The 17,045-nt window shown below is 42.9% G+C and overlaps 1 protein-coding gene across 5 annotated transcripts in view; it reads right to left on the bottom strand.

Moving 5' to 3' along the window:
* Positions 1–17,045, bottom strand: part of MYOF (myoferlin) — a 184,013-nt gene that overhangs the window by 61,320 nt on the left and 105,648 nt on the right. For all 5 annotated transcript variants that reach the window (XM_066355315.1, XM_066355318.1, XM_066355319.1 and 2 more), the window contains 4 exons: positions 15,888–16,043; positions 12,758–12,889; positions 8,143–8,306; positions 5,685–5,799 (listed from right to left, as the gene is read on the bottom strand). In XM_066355315.1, coding sequence (XP_066211412.1) covers positions 5,685–5,799; positions 8,143–8,306; positions 12,758–12,889; positions 15,888–16,043 — 567 coding nt within the window. The remainder of the gene's footprint in view (positions 1–5,684; positions 5,800–8,142; positions 8,307–12,757; positions 12,890–15,887; positions 16,044–17,045) is intronic.

Genomic DNA, 17,045 nt, shown 5'->3' with positions numbered 1-17,045 from the left:
TTTTGTGACAGAGACAGAGAGAGGGACAGACAGAAAAGGAGAGAGATGAGAAGCATCAATTCTTCGTTGTGGCACCTTAGTTGTTCATTGATTGCTTCCTCATATGTGCCTTGACCATGGGGCTACAGCAGACTGAGTGACCTCTTTTTGTTCGAGCCAGCGACCTTGGGTCCAAGCTGGTGAGCTTTGCTCAAACCGGATGAGCCTGCGCTCAAGCTGGCAACCTCAGGGTCTCGAACCTCGGTCCTCCGCATCCCAGTCCGACGCTCTATCCACTGCACCACTGCCCGGTCAGGCAGAATATTTTATTTTTTATTTGAATTTATTGGGGTACAGGTTGCAACTCAATAAAACATTATCTGCACACCGTAGCATGTGCTCATCACACCAAGCCAGGACTCTGCCCCCCCCCCCCTTTGCCCACCCGCACCTACCCGAACCCTCTTTCCTCTGGCCATCACTACACTGTTGTCTGTGTATATATGCTTTTTATTTGTTTTGCTTAATCCCTTCACCTTTTTTTTCCTTTTTTTAAAAGGTTTTATTATTATTATTATTTTTTATTTATTCATTTTAGAGAGGAGAGAGGAGAGAGGAGAGACAGAGAGAGAGAAGTGGGGGAGGAGCAGGAAGCATCAACTCCCATATGTGCCTTGACCAGGCAAGCCCAGGGTTTTGAACCGGCAACCTCAGCATTTCCAGGTTGACGCTTTATCCACTGCGCCACCACAGGTCAGGCCTCCCTTCACCTTTTATCATCCATTCCCCCAACCCCTCCCCCCTGACAGCTGTCAGTCTGTTCCATGTATTCATGTCTCTGTTTCTATTTTGCTCATCAGTTTAATTTGTTCATTAGATTCCATATATGAGTGAGATCATATGATATTTGTCTTTCTCTAAGTGGCTTATTTCACTTAGCATAATAGTCTCCAGATCCATCTATACTGTCGCAAAAGGTAAGATTTCTTTCTTCTTTCTTTCTTTCTTCCTTCCTTCCTTCCTTCCTTCCTTCCTTCCTTCCTTCCTTCCTTCCTTCCTTCCTTCCTTCCTTCCTTCCTTTCTTTCTTTCTTTCTTTCTTTCTTTCTTTCTTTCTTTTGTATTTTTCTGAAGCTGGAAACGGGGAGAGACAGTCAGACAGACTCCCGCATGCGCCCGACCGGGATCCACCTGGCACGCCCACCAGGGGCGACGCTCTGCCTCGACCAGAGCCACTCTAGTGCCTGAGGCAGAGGCCAAGGAGCCATCCCCAGCGCCCGGGCCATCTTTGCTCCAATGGAGCCTCGCTGTGGGAGGGGAAGAGAGAGACAGAGAGGAAGGAGAGGGGGAGGGGTGGAGAAGCAGATGGGCGCTTCTCCTGTGTGCCCTGGTCGGGAATCGAACCCGGGTCCCCCGCACGCCAGGCCGACGCTCTACCGCTGAGCCAACCAGCCAGGGCCCTTTCTTTTTTTATGGTAAATGTACCACAGCTTTTTTATCCATTCATCTACTGATGAGCACTTGGGCTGTTTACAGATCTTAGCTATTATAAATAATGCTGCAGCGAACATAAGAATGCATATATTCTTTTGAATTAGCTTTTTGAATCCTTAGGATATATTCCCAGATGTGGGATCACTGAATCAAAAGGCAGTTACATTTTTAATTTTTTAAAGGAAACTCTACTGTTTTCCACAGTGTCTGCACTAGTCTGTATTCCCACAAACAATGCACAAGGGTTCCCTTTTCTCCATATCCATGCCAACACTTGTTTGTTGATTTATTGATGAAAGCCATTCATCAAATTGTAGTTTTAATTAGCCTCTCTCTGAAGATTAGTGACCTTGAGCATTTTTTCACATGTCTATTGGCCAGCTGTATGTTCTCTTCGAAGAAGTGCTTATTTAGGGTCTTTGCCCTTTGTGTGTGTGTGTGTGTGTGTGTGTGTGTGTGTGTGTGTGTGTGTTTGTGTGAGACAGAGTCAGAGAGGGACAGAAGGGGACAGACAGGCAGGAATGGAGAGAGATAAGAAGCATCAATTCTTCGTTGTGGCTCTTTTTTATTTGTTCATTGACTGCTTTCTATATGCGCCTTAACGGCAGGGGAGGGGCTACAGCAAAGCGAGTGACCCCTTGCTCAAGCCAGTGGCGGCCTTGGGCTTCAAGACAGCAACCCCGCACTCAAGCTGGTGAGCCAGCACTCAAGCCAGATGAGCCCGTGCTCAAGCCAGCGACTTCAAGCCAGCAACCTTGGGGTTTTGAACCTGGGCCCTCTGCATTCCAGTCCGACGCTCTATGCACTGTGCCACTGCCTATTCAGGCTGCCCATTTTTTAATTGGATTGTTTGTCTTCTTGGTGTTGACTTGTATAAGTTCTTTATATATTTTGGAAGTTAACGTCTTTTCAAATGTATCATTGGCCAATATGTTCAGCCATTCAGTGGGTTTCCTCTTTATTTTGTTGATGGTTTCTTTTGCTGTACAAAAGCTTTTTAGTTTGATATAGTCCCATTTGTTCATCCTGTCCTTTATTTCACTTGCCCATGGAGATAAATCAGCAAATATATTGCTGCAAGAGATGTTGGAGAGCTTACTGCCTATGTTTTCTTCTATGATTTTTTGTGGTTTCATGATTTACATTTAAGTCTTTTATCCATTTTGAGTTTATTCTTGTGTATGGTGTGATTTGGCGGTCTAATTTCATTTTTTCACGTGTACCTTTCCAATTTTCCCAACACTATTTATTGAAGAGACTGTCTTTATTCCATTGTATGTTCTTGCCTCCTTTGTCAAATATTTATTGAGCATAAAGGTGTGGGTTGATTTCTGGGCTCTTTGTTCTGTTCCATTGATCTATATGTCTCTTCTTATGCCAGCACCAAACTGTTTCTTTGCGACACCTTAGTTGTTCATTGATTGCTTTCTCATATGTGCCTTGATCGCGGCCTTCAGCAGACTGAGTAACCCCTTGCTGGAGCCAGCGACCTTGGGTCCAAGCTGGTGAGCTTTTTGCTCAAGCCAGATGAGCCCGCGCTCAAGCTGGCGACCTTGCAGTCTTGAACCTGGGTCCTCCGCATCCCAGTCCAACACTCTATCCACTGTGCCACCGCCTGGTCAGGCCAACTTTGTCCTTCTTTCTCAAGATTGTTATACAGAGTCTTTCTTGGTTCCATATAAATTTTTGGAATATTTGTTCCATATCTGTGAAACATGTCATTGGTATTTTAATAGGCATTGAGTTGAATCTGTAGATTGCTTTGAATAGTATGGACACTTTAATCTTCCAATCCATGAATATGATATATGCCTCCAATTATTTGTATCTTCCTCAATTTGTTTCTTCAATGTCCTATAATTTTTCAAGTATAGAACTTTTACCTCCTCAGTTAAATTATTCCTAGGTACTTTATTTTTGGTTGTTGTTGCAATAGTAAATGGGATTGTTTCCTTAATTTCTCTTTCTGATAATTCATTAATGGTATATAACAATGCCACCAATTTCTGGATAGTAATTTTGTATCCTGCTACTTTGCTAAATTCATTTATTAGATCTAGTAGTATTTTGGTAGAGTCTTTAGGGTTCTCTATGAACAATATCGTGTCATCTGTGAATAATGATGGTTTTACTTCCTCTTTCCCAATTTAGGTGTCTTTTATTTGTTCATCTTGTTTGATAGCTGTGGCTAGAACTACGTTAAATAAGAGTGTTAAAAGTGGATATTCCCGTCTTGCTCCTGACCTTGGAGAAAACACTGTTAGTTTTTGCCCATTATGATGGGTTGTGGGTTTGTCATATATAATCTTATATTGAGATATAATAGAATGATTCTTCCATTTTCACTTTGCTGCGAGTTTCAATCATAAATGGGTGCTGGATTTTATCAATGCTTTTTTTGCATCTATTGATACGATCTTGTGACTTTTATCCTTCTTTTTTCTTATGTGATGTATCATGTTTATTGATTTGTAAATATTGTATCAAGCTTGCATCCTGGAATAAATTCCACTTGATCATGGTTTATGATCTTTTTTAATGTATTGTTGGATCCAGTTTGCTAGTATTTTGTTGAGGATTTTAGTATCTATGTTCATCAGGGATATTGGCCTAGAGTTTTCTTTCTTTATAGTGTCTTTGTCTGGTTTGGGGATTAGGATTATGTTGGTCTCATAAAAGGAGTTTGAGAGTGTTCCTTCCTCTTGAATTTTTGAAATAGTTTGAGAAGGATAGGTGTTACTTCTTTGAGTATTTGGTAAAATACACCTGTGAAGTAGTCTGGTCTGAGGCTTTTCTTTGTAGGGAGTTTTTGACTACTGCCTCAATTTCATTAGTTGTAATCAGCCTATTAGGGTATTCTGATTCTTCCTGATTGTTTTGAAAGATTGTATATTTCTAGGAATTTATCCATTTCACCCAAGTTGTCCAATCTGTTAGCATATATTTGTTCATAGTATTTTCTTACAATCCTTTGTATTTCTTTCGTGTCAGTTGTTACTTCTCTTTCGTTTCTAATTTTATTTATTTGGTTCTTCTCTCTTTTTTTCTTGATGAGTCTTAAAGGTTTGTCAATCTTGTTTATCTTTTCAAAGAATCAGCTGAAATTTTTTTTTTTTAGTCTCTATGTCATTTATTTCCATTCTGATCTTTATCATTTCCTTCCTTCTACTTACTCTGGGCTTTGTTTACTATTCTTTTTCTAGTCCTTCTGGATGTATGGTTAGATTATTTATTTGAGATCTTTCTTGTTTTTGACATATGACTGTAAGGCTATGAATTTCCTTCTCAGAATTGCATTTTGGGTTGTTGTATGTTCATTTTCATTTGTTTCTAGATAACTTTTGATTTATTCCTTGATCTCAATGTAAATCAATTCGTTATTTAATAACATGTTATTGATTGCTTTTCAGGTTTTTTTCCCTTATTATAGTTGATTTCTAGTTTTATACTACTGTGGTCAGAAAAGATGCTTGATATAATTTCAGTCTTCTTAAATTTCTCGACTGTTTGAATATTTTAATGACATGAACCTTCAATTTGTAATGACTTTTTAAAACTAGGTAAGTAATAAATAAGTATTTACAATAAAAAATTGCACAATCCAGCCCTGGCCAGTTGGCTCAGTGGTAGAGCGTTGGCCTGGTGTGCAGGAATCCCGGGTTTGATTACCAGCCAGGGCACACAGGAGAAGCGCTCATCTGCTTCTCTACCCCTCCCCCTCTCCTTTCTCTCTGTCTCTCTCTCCCCCTCCCGCAGCCAGGGCTCCATTGGAGCAAAGTTGGCCCGGGCACTGAGGATGGCTCTGTGGCCTCTGCCTCAGGCGCTAGAATGGCTCTGGTTGCAACAGAGTGACGCCCCAGAGGGGCAGAGCATCGCCCCCTGGTGGGTGTGCTGGGTGGATCCCAGTCGGGCACATGTGGGAGTCTGTCTGACTGTCTCTCCCCGTTTCCCAACTTCAGACAAAAAAAAAAAAAAAATTGCACAATCCAACCTTTATCATGCACCAACATCTAGTTAAATAAGCCCAAAGTCTTTTATACCGAAAATAATTATAGGCGTACTTGTGTGGTTTGTTATGAATGCATGGCTATTCAGAACCTGAGATGAAGCAGAAGAGAAGGGGAAATGGATTGCCCTTGTGGTTAGTGGATTCACAGACTGTGGGTCCAGAGAACTAACGTGTAAGGCTTTGTCTTGGGAGCACACCACTCACCGCATCAGTGTAGGTGTCTTCCGCCGGTTTCCACTCACCCCCAGGGTAGCGACTCTCATTCTGATATACTTCATCTGTGAACTCCGTGTGGCCCGCATCTGCTTCCGTCAGCAAGCTGCGCGTAAGGCTCATGTTACCAAGGGAGAAATGATAGACGACCACCTCAGCCTTTTCCAATGGTCTGGAACCATCTACAGCCTGGGGGCGGCACCAGTTCCCTCCTCACTCTAGCCCTGTGGGTTCTCTATTCCAAACTCCTTTCGTCCTAATAGCTTTTGACATTCCTTTGACAAAGGGGCCTGCTGGAAAAATGAGACCTAAATTATAAAGAACTCCTCAGACTAACAGGGCTGCTACTTTTCAGCAATTAGGGTGGGGACTGGGAAAAAAAAACTGTGGGCAGTTTCTTATAGGGACCTCATAGTCCATATATCTGTTTCATTTTAGGGCTGTTTAACTTTTTCTCAGCAAAACTCTTGGCCAGCAGTTCAAAAGATTAGACAGTTGCCCTTCCTCATTCACCTTATGTTTAAAAGTGGAGAAGAGACGGTCTCATGAGGTCAAGCGTGGAAATTTTTGCTCATGGCTTGCTCAGTCTGTGTAACACATACTGAAGGGAGGAGTTTACATTTTCTGGATATTTCCTCGGTAGACAGCCAAACCAGGTTATGTAAGACTCCAAACTCCATCTGGGCACTTGGGAAATCTATACTGACTCGCTGCCATGCCAATTTTCCTCTTGGCTATGGAACTATTTTGACAACCCATAGAAGAAAGTACAGAGGTTCCAACTTTGACTTAAATCTCTTGCCAGGTATCCGCTCCAGTGAGGTTTCTTTTTCCTCCATTCCCCCCATCTTTTCCCTGCCGTATTCTTCCCTAGAATCAAGCACTGGAAAGACATCAGAAAACAAATATTCCCAGCCATTTGTATACACTGGGCTCATCCATCACTTTCCTGGGCCCCGGAGAAGGGAACGGGAGACCTGGCTGCTGCCCGCGAGGTCCCATCCAGCCCTGACATGCTTTGACCTTTCTGCTCAATTTCCAATCACAATGCCCCCTGCCTCTCCCCGTCCTCACTAACCTTCCTCCCTCTGTCCAATTGAGATCTCATTTCCTTTCTCCTTACTGGCAACCCCAACTCAATCCAAAGTAAACTGCCGTGGGTTAAATGCAATCCTGTGCAAAAACTGGGTCTTGACAGACCAGACCCAGCACGTTCATTTCCCTCCTTCCCTAATGCCTGTGTGATTGCAGGAAACAAATGTGGACAGAGACTGCAAACTAGATTGACGTCTTCAAATGCAAGTTCACAAGCTTGCTTCCTCCAAACTCAAGTATGTTGTCACGAAGTGGAGAGTAGAGGCACTTTCTGGCCCTGATGCTGTTGGCAACACTCAGAAACCAGGCTCTGGTTTCCTCCAGACTCCGGGGGAAACCTGCTTGCTGCGCTCTACTGTTTCTTTTTTTTTCCTTTTTAATAATAGCTTTTGAGATATAACTTATGTACCATACAAGTCACCCACATCAAGTGTTGCCTCTACTGTTCTTTATAGATGTTGGATCCAGCATAAGAATTGAGTGATGGTTTTAGTCACCAGACTTGTGACACTTACAACCTGTGTGCATTTGGATGAGTTAGTTCATCTCTCTAGGTATCAGTCTCCTCATCTTTAAAGTGGAGATAATACTATTATTTGTTGGGAGATATATGCCTGTCTGTCTCCTGCATTTCTGCACAAAGGCCCCCTTACTTTTGTTATAGACTATCTTTTCAAGGATGTTTACATGGGAAACAACTTTGGAAGACAGAGACAGTGTGTCTGGAGCAAAGAGCCAGCAAGCTTACTATGCATTATAAAATATCTGGGTTCCCTAAACTCAGGGTTGCCTCCTGGTACATGATCCATTGCATGTGCAAGTGTCATTTGACTGTCTTCTTGTTGGCCTGTAGGCACTGGGGCTCAGAGAAATAAAGTAAATGTTAATTCTCTGGTGTTGTTTTTGCTGTGGGCAATAAACTCCTCTGACTCTGAATCAGGAGTCTTGTGTCTCTTAGCGTCTATGAAACTATGGCAGGTGACCTTGTTAAGCTTACAGGAAGGCAAAATCTCTCAGATCTTTGATAACTTTTGGCACTACTTATCTTGTCAGGCTGTAGGCTAGATTCAATTAGATGATGTCAGTGCTTAGCACATGGCTCGACACATTCACACATAATAAGTGTGCCAATAAATGCTAGTACCAGGGTCTTTTTTTTTGTATTTGTTTATCTTATAATGAAACACTGATGACATCTTTGAAGTTTTTATGAATTTCTATAGACTTATTCCTGCCCATTGGGTGTTACATAAATATTATCAAAAATAATAATGGAGAGGATTCATTTATGAATTTCTAGGAAAAAAATGTCATTGCCGTATCATTTTTTTTTTAAAGAAAATGGAAAACTTACCTTCTTTCAGGATCGACTGTCCAGTTTGCTTCCCATTCCCAGCCTTTTGGAGGTAGAAAGAATTCCTTCTTGAGTTTTATTTTTCCTGTGACATCAGAAAATTTATGGCGACCCACTAATCCAGAAGTGCCCCATTTTCCAAACATGAGAGCTTGATTTTCATACTATTAAAAAAATAATAAAAACGAAGAAACACTATCAGAGAGCAAGAACCAAGAACCAGCCCATAAAATGTCAAGTCCCTCAGGATTTAGGCTAAACAGTAATAGAAAAGCAAAAACGCTTTCTACTCAGAAGGTACAGACCAAACCTGGGCTGTTACTGATGATGTAACTTAGGCTGAGTCCTTCGGCTTTCTAAGACTCTGTGTTCTCTGGAAACTGGCGCTAATACAATACTATCTTTCTTATAAAGTTGTTCTAGGTTCACGTGTGCAGATGATCGTTCAAGTGCTTTGAAAACAGTGGTGTATCATGTTGGTGTTTTCTATTATTATTTCATATGGTTCCACATTGTCCTCTGAACCTAGTCCTTCAGATACCTACAAAAAGTACTCAGTTTATGAATGTGCAGGCTTCCAAGTTTATTTGTTAGCTTGTTGCCTAGAAGTTGGGGCACATTTCCTCTAGGAACAACGTATAACTGACACTGCATTCCCCAGGCAGTCCTCAAAGAACTCCGCTGAAACATGAAGGCTGTTTAGTACCCAGCCTTTATGGAGCCCAAGGGTTCTGAGCCTTCCTCCGCATTGCTGGGTAGATCAAGACCTTTCTGGAAGCAGGTTTAGGGGCAATGGCAGGCTCTGGTTTACAGGGTACTACTTTCTAAGTTAGAATGTTCAAATCTACAGTGATCTGCCTTTTACCATGTCATCTATCAAAAAGATTTAAATTTGCAGAGTGAATGTCCCTGTTCGGGTCCTAGCTAAAATCTCCGTTTGTCTGCGGATGAGCTCATGGAGAAGATGATTTGCGTAGGTGATAGGAGGAGGGCCCTGATGGGGAAACTGGGTTTAGGAACACAATAGTGTTGGTCTCAGATATTGGCTCTGAGCTCCGAGAGGAGATGAGCTTGAGTGAGCAGCTAAAGGAGCTGTTGTCACAGGAGCTGCCAGACTTGAGGGCACAGGCACACTTCGGTTCCCAGTGACAAGGACACGGAATGAAGGAGCAGGGCATTCCTACTTCTGCTTGGAAGCCAGCATGGCTCTAGGAAAATCCAGATAAGGAGTTTGGCACAGATAGAAGGACACCAGCCACAGTGGAGAAGGGGGCCTCACGTGTACTTGAGGCTGTGACCTCTGCCCAGCAGGGTTGGGGAAGGACTGTTAGCACATGTGAACTCAAGAGACTTCCAGAAATCGGGGGCAGGGACGAAGGGAAAGACCCTGCACAAATATGAACGATAGTTAACTTCAGAGCAGGGGTGACTTGGAGAACAGGAGGAGATCTCCTGTGTTAACCCTAACAGGAGACTGGCCTGGGGTTACTTCAATGCAAGTACGCGGGATTCTTGGAGGAAGGACGTCAAGAACCAGATGTCCTTTATGGTTGATAAACTCTGAGACTCTGATTCTTCTCGTGACCTTGATCATGAAGGAAACAGTAGACATGCAGGATTAAGGATGGTTTAGTTGGGAAAAAAGGCTTTTGTAGCTTTTTATTTTTATCTGCTGAGCTGTGGCTTTCGGAACTCAATAAATATGCAGTGGCGCAGTTTCTCGGGGCTGACTCCGCTTCTGCCTATTTATTTTCATCTGATGTGTCCTATTCCTTGCGAGTCCAAACCGTAAAAGAAATTGTAACACAGGGAGGGATTTTGTAGAGAGATCTGGGTTGCGGAGGGATTTTTGTAGAGGTCATTATTAGCACAGGACAGTAAGAACCAGTGAAACTTCTGTGATTGTTATTAACATGCCCCTACTGGTACTCACAGGCTGTTAGAATCTGGAGGAACTAGAGTCACACAGAACAAATGAAATGGGTGGGTCATCTCTTTACACGAGTTGACACTCCAGCTCACTCTCTGCAGGGAAGGATCTAGATGATGTCAAAAGGGTGAAACGGAGCCCTGGACTGGTTGGTCCTTGTGCAGGGCTAGGCTTATCTCCAGCCACAGAGTCAGAAGCTAGGTGCATGCCAAGAAATGTTTCAGGGATGCAGGAACAAACTTCTCCTGTGTGTGCCCTGATGCCGTCTACATCACATTCTCCATTTGACTAGACATCAATATCCACCACATAGGACATCTTGTGCAACCTCCAGCACACCCTCTGTTTATCTCCAATTGCACTTCTAAGCCTGCGCTGTAAGGACTTTGTGTGTCTCCTATGTGTTTCATTGTTTCTCAGAGCGGTCCACCGATGCCCCTCTGTGCCCACATAGGGATCGCCTTTGGTGCTAACCCCTGGCTCAGCTACAGAATGAGAATCCTGGAGAGGCTCTGGCAGTGAGCATGTTCAATAAGACACTCGGTTTCACAATCATTACAACAAAGGATGTGACCCTTGAGCACAGGGCATGGCTTCTTCATCACCTTCAGCACCTACCTCCATGTCTGGAATAAAGCTACCAGTCCCTAAAGCTTGGATGGATGGAGGGATGGATGGAGGGATGGATGGGGGGATGGATGGATAGAGGGATGGATGGATGGATGTCAAATAGTTATTTATTCATTCAATAAGCATTTATGGGCCTGACCTGTGGTGGCGCAGTGGATAAAGTGTCGACCTGGAAATGCTGAGGTCGCCGGTTCAAAACCCTGGGCTTGCCTGGTCAAGGCACATATGGGAGTTGATGCTTCCAGCTCCTCCCCCCTTTCCTCTCTCTCTCTCTCTCTCTCTCTCTCTCTCTCTCCTCTCTCTCTCTCTCTCCCTCTCCTCTCTAAAATGAATAAATAAAAAAATTTAAAAAAATAAGCATTTATGTGCCAGGTACTGCTAAATAAATAAAAATTAAAAACAGAAGGTGGCCATGAGTTTCTGTCCAGCAAGTAGATCAGAACCCACCCTGAACTAACCGTCAGTTTTAGTACTGGGCAGCAGGAAAACACGTGGAGCCTGACCAGGTGGTGGTGCAGTAAACAGAGCATCGGCCTGGGACACAGAGGACCCAGGTTCAAAACCCTGAGCTTGCCAGCTTAAGCTCGAGCTCATCTAGCTGAGCATGGGGTTGCCAGCTTGAGCATGGAATCATAGACATGACTCATGGTCACTGGCTTGAAGCACAAGGTTGCTGGCTTAAGCAAGAGGTCACTCACTTTGCTGGAGCCCCCTGGTCAAGGCACATATGAGAAAGCAATCACTGAATAACTAAGGTGCTGCAACAAAGAATTGGTGCTTCTCATCTCTCTTCCTTTCTGCCTGTCTGTCCTTATCTCCCTCTCTCTGTCTCTCTCACAAAAAAAAAAAGAAAAAAAAGAAAGAAAGAAAAGAAGGAAGGAAGGAAGGAAGAAGGGAGGGAGGGAGGGAGGGAGGGAAGGAGGGAGGGAGGGAGGGAAGAAGGAAGGAAGGAAGGAAGGAAGGAAGGAAGGAAGGAAGGAAGGAAGGAAGGGAAGGGAGGGAAGGAGGGAGGGAGGAATGGAGGGAAGGAGGAAGGAAGGAAGAAAAGAATAAAGAAAGAAGAGAGAGAAAGAGAGAAAGAAAGAAAATGTGTGCAGATTAGCTAGAAAGAAGATAATCTGTTTATTTGAGCATGAAAGCCCATCTGCAGAAGAATGGAGATCATCTGAAAATTACCAGAAGAAACCCACTAAATACATCTAATAAATTTATATATATAAGCACTATAAGTTAAAAATAGTATATAAAAGCCTGACCAGGCGGTGGTGCAGTGGATAGAGCATCGGACTGGGATGCGGACGACCCAGGTTCGAGACCCTGAGGTCACCAGCTTGAGTGCAGGCTCATTTGGTTTGAGCAAAGCTCACCAGCTTGGACTCGAGGTTGCTGGCTTGAGCCAGGGGTTACTCGGTCTGCTGTAACCCCATTGAGAAAGCAATCAATGAACAACTAAGGTGTTGCAACAAAAAACTAATGATTGATGCTTCTCATCTCTCCGTTCCTGTCTGTCTGTTCCTATCTATCCCTCTCTCTGACTCTCTCTGTTTCTGTAAAAAAAAAAAAAAAAAAGTATATAAAAAACAACTCCAAAGAACTCTGCTTTTAGCTGTAAAATTTGTGAAAATTATTTTCATTGGTTTAATTGTAATGAGACTTTTCATAACTAAGTGGATTTTAACTCAGTGAACATTTTACAAATTATCTCTATTGCTTTTTAAGTATTCAGGCAGCATTTTCTTTGCCCGTGGGCAGACCCACCTGAGGCTTTCTCTCCTTGAGAAATGAGTCCTGTGGCTTAAAGACGCCCGAGCCCACACCAGCCCCTCAAGGTCTGCACCTCTCCAGTGCCCTCATTCTCGGGTTGTGTCCCAATGTTGACAATAAAATCTCAAGTCAATCTTTTCCTGTCCCCTCAGGTTCAGGTCCCTTGGCTGGGATTTTAGACAAGTAGTAATGAGGTTGTTGTTGGTTTTAGATACAGAAACATTATCCCTAAGGATGAAAAGTAAATATACCCCCACAAAAAGGAAAAGAGAGTGATGACATTAAATGTACCATTTCAGCAAAGACAGTGAACGTTCCTTCTGCGAAGCTATTGAACTTCTTCTCAACAGCACTCAAGCCCAGCCAGACGTTCACTCTCAGCTCCACAGGCACCTTCGGCCCATTGTTTTTTTCCTGTGGGTACTGTGAAACGCACAAGAACATGATACATTTCGGTGGACATATTAAATTCAAGCCAAAAGCAGACCAAACATGTAATCATTGCTCTCACCAGTCTAACGTTATGTTTGCGCAGTTAAAATATTTCCAACTAGCCTACGGCAGAAGTGAAAATAACAGAGCAGCAAGTCATTCTCTAAGTGTGATCCATGGTCCCCTGTGTGTCCTTCAGACATTTTCAGGCAGTTCATGGGTCAAAACTATTTTCCTAACAATGCTGAGACGTTACTTGTCTTCTTCACTGAATTGGCATTTGCACTGATGGTGCAAAAATTGTGCTGGATGAAACTCCAGGCACGGTAGCAGGAATCAAGGCAGTTGTGCCAAACTGTTCGGTAGTAATTGTTTCCTTCATCACTCTCCATGAAGAAAATAAAATGCCAGTGTTACTTAAGAATTCCCTTGATACAGTGGTAGAGCGTCGGCCTAGCGTGCGGAGGACCCGGGTTCGATTCCCGGCCAGGGCACATAGGAGAAGCGCCCATTTGCTTCTCCACCCCTCCGCCGCGCTTTCCTCTCTGTCTCTCTCTTCCCCTCCCGCAGCCAAGGCTCCATTGGAGCAAAGATGGCCCGGGCGCTGGGCATGGCTCTGTGGCCTCTGCCTCAGGCGCTAGAGTGGCTCTGGTCGCAATATGGCGACGCCCAGGATGGGCAGAGCATCGCCCCCTGGGGGGCAGAGCACCGCCCCTGGTGGGTGTGCCGGGTGGATCCCGGTCGGGCGCATGCGGGAGTCTGTCTGACTGTCTCTCCCTGTTTCCAGCTTCAGAAAAATGAAAAAGAAAAAAAAAAAAAAAAAAAGAATTCCCTCGATAAAGCAGTAAAAAGACCAGTCTTATTAAATCATGATCCTTGAGTCCATCTTTTTAATATTTTGTGTGATGAATTGGAAGTACACACAAAGTATTTCTGATGCATATTAACAAATATATGTCTTGAAGAAAAAGCTCATGCAATTGTTGAGCCTTTTCAAAAAAACAAAATACCATTTTTACTTGAAACAGTGATTGACAAACAAACGTGGGTGTGGGGCAGATGTCTTCCTGAACATTACCATAATGAGCCTTTCCCTTCAAGGATAACAACTGACTGTGTTTTGTTAACCAATGATAAAATTCAGGCTTTCAAGTAAAAATAAGAATTTTAAAAAACTTGTATTTGTCACAGTGAGCTTGATAGCTTCCAAGTACATAAAGCTTTTTCTTACATGTGATATTGATAAATGTGATTTTTTTACTATTGCATGATAACTTGTGTCAACATTAGGAAGATCTGCATACCTCAGTGAACCAATATTTTCCAAATGGTCAATGTTTAATGTTACAAAACCAAGCATGGATAAAAAAGCCATTTACAGTACAAGATAGGCCAATGGATCTTAATGTAGCAGAGAATATAAAGTTCATTAATATGGTTTCAGACTCCACATTGCAATTAACTTTTCAAAAGCTACCACTGGTGGAGTTTGATGTTGCATATGAGACGAGAATCACAATTATCTGAAAAGGTTTCCTCCCTTTTCAAACAACATACTATTTCAGATTCTCGTTATAAGCTCAACCAAACAACTTACTCCATCAGAATGAATGTAGAACAGATATGGGAATTCAGCTACATTTCTGTGAAGCCAGACATTAAAGAGGCTTGCAACAATGAAACGTAGTATCACTTTGCTCTCTGATTTAAAAAAATAAGTACAGTTATATTTTATAAAAACATGGGACTTATGTTAACATGTAATGGCTCTACTATTGTTATTTTAAAATAAATTAATAAATATATGTTTAAATGTCTCAGCTTTAACTTCTATTACAGGAAATATTAATAGATACAACTCACATAACAAAAGCTCTCTGGGGTCTTCAACAATTTTTGTAAAATTATTTTCTTGTGTGTGGAAAGGTATCCCAAGACCAAAAAAGAATCTCACTGAATTAAATAATTCCCTCAACTGGATAATGAGTATTAACAAAATCAAAATATAGAAAACATTCTCTTAAAAGCATTTTACTGTTTATCCACTGAGTTCTAAAGTTTAACACAGAGAAAACCACTCTGCCTCCTCTCTCACCCCCTGTGAAATTTTATTTATTAATCAGTTTGCTTTCACCAACTGCTGAGGTCAATTATAATTGTGGTTCTATCTTAAGTAAAATGTATGGTGCCAAGAGGTACTTGAAAGAAGGTAATCACTCGGGTTCTATTTTCACCCTCCTGATTAAAGAGCGATGAGTACATTTATTAAAAGTTAGCAAATATCTCCTTGTTTTAAAAGAACACTCTCCCCTGACTGTAGTTTCCTCTTCTTGCTTTTTATTCCTCTTTTCCAAATCCCAAGAACTCAGCTGGGGTCGGTCAAAGGAGAAGGATGCCAACGGCAAAACTGGGAACTGTTCTGATCTGTGTCCAGCCCCAGGGTCTCCTTCGGTTCTCCATGTGCACACAGAGCAGTTCTTCATCCGGGGTCCTGGGATGGACTTCCGGGTTCTCTGACATTCCTGAATCATACGCAAAACACAAAGGAGTCCAAGACTCTAAAAATGTCCAGAGCTCCTGCCCTAAAGTAATAATTCTCAAAATTTTTCAATTTGAGAACATATTTGGTTAGAGAATCAATTCCATGGACTATCTATATAAACTTCTCTCTTCCCCCACTTCCAAACACTCCCTAGAAGAGAAGGGAATAAAGATATTGCTTTGCATGAGACTTTAGAAATCAGTGGAAAATTCAAATGCCATGTTAATATCAGTGCCACAAAGACGTCTCCAAGAGTCCTTGATTGAATGCCAGCAAACCTCAGACCACTGTCTGGGAATTACCACCTCAGAAGAAGGGGCCAGAATGGGCTGGAATTGGTCACGAGTGCCCTAGCCATTCAATGATTGGTAAATAATAAAGGAGCCCCTTCTTAGGAATCTGGGTTTTGCATCTGAGTACCTCACATCACAGGGTATGAAGCCATACCTTCAGAAAGATGGTTTGGATTTTCCCACAGTATTTCCCAGATGCGTTCTCCCCACTGGTGGAGTATAAAACCTGGTGCGCGGGAATGCGCGCATAGGCCAGTCTCTTCTCTCCCCGTATCATCCAGATGATAATGTCAGGCATGCTGTTCTGCGGCTGGTCACGTGGGATGATGGAAAAGGAAGCAAAGCTAGAGTTAGTCTAAGTGCAGGCTGGCCCATCAGGGTTCCACTCTGGCAAAGAGACACTATGGTTAGGGCTATTTGTCTCACATTCCTGAGTCTCACATCTTCTAGGACCACACTGTGAGCCCACAGGGGTGAGAGCAGGCTGTGGCTGGCCAAAGGGCATAGAGGGAAATGGGGGGGGGGGCAGCTTCACCTGCCAAAAGCCCTGCCAACTCGGTGGGCTCTGATAGGTATTTTAGGAAATACCCTCGCTTATCTGGCCCGTTGTTTGAAGGAAGCCATCGGCAGCACTGAAAGGGTTACAGGTGTCATGTACAGTGTGTCCGTAAAGTCATGGTGCACTTTGACTGGTCACAGGAAAGCAACAAAAGATGATAGAAATGTGAAATCTGCACCAAATAAAAGGAAAACCCTCCCAGTTTCTGTAGGATGATGTGGCAGCATGTGCACATGCGCAGATGATGAGGTAACACCGTGTATACAGCAGAGCAGCCCACGGCCATGCCAGTCAAGATGTGGATGGTATAGAGGAAAGTTCAGTGTGTTCTGTGGCTCACTAAATTCGAATCCGTGACCAAAGTACAACGTGAATATCGGCATGTTTATAACGAAGCGCCACCACATAGGAATAACATTACTTGATGGGATAAGCAGTTGAAGGAAACCGGCAGTTTGGTGGAGAAACCCCGTTCTGGTAGGCCATCAGTCAGTGACGAGTCTGTAGAGGCTATACGGAATAGCTACCTAAGGAGCCCTGAAAAATCTGTGCGTGAGCCCACATGGAACTGCACTGAATAGGTATGAAACTAGGAGAGTTTTCCTTTTATTTGGTGCAGATTTCACATTTCTATCGTCTTTTGTTGCTTTCCTGTGACCGGTCAAAAGTGCACCATGACTTTACGGACACACTGTATTTGCCAAATCTGAAATACTCACTTAGTTTTCAAATATCTCCTTTTTTTCTGATTAT

The sequence above is a fragment of the Saccopteryx leptura genome, chromosome 13 (genome assembly GCF_036850995.1).
Source record: "Saccopteryx leptura isolate mSacLep1 chromosome 13, mSacLep1_pri_phased_curated, whole genome shotgun sequence".
NCBI classification, from domain to species: Eukaryota; Metazoa; Chordata; class Mammalia; order Chiroptera; family Emballonuridae; genus Saccopteryx; species Saccopteryx leptura.
Note: the sequence above shows the minus strand (reverse complement) of the source record. Positions and strands in the feature narration are given on the sequence as shown.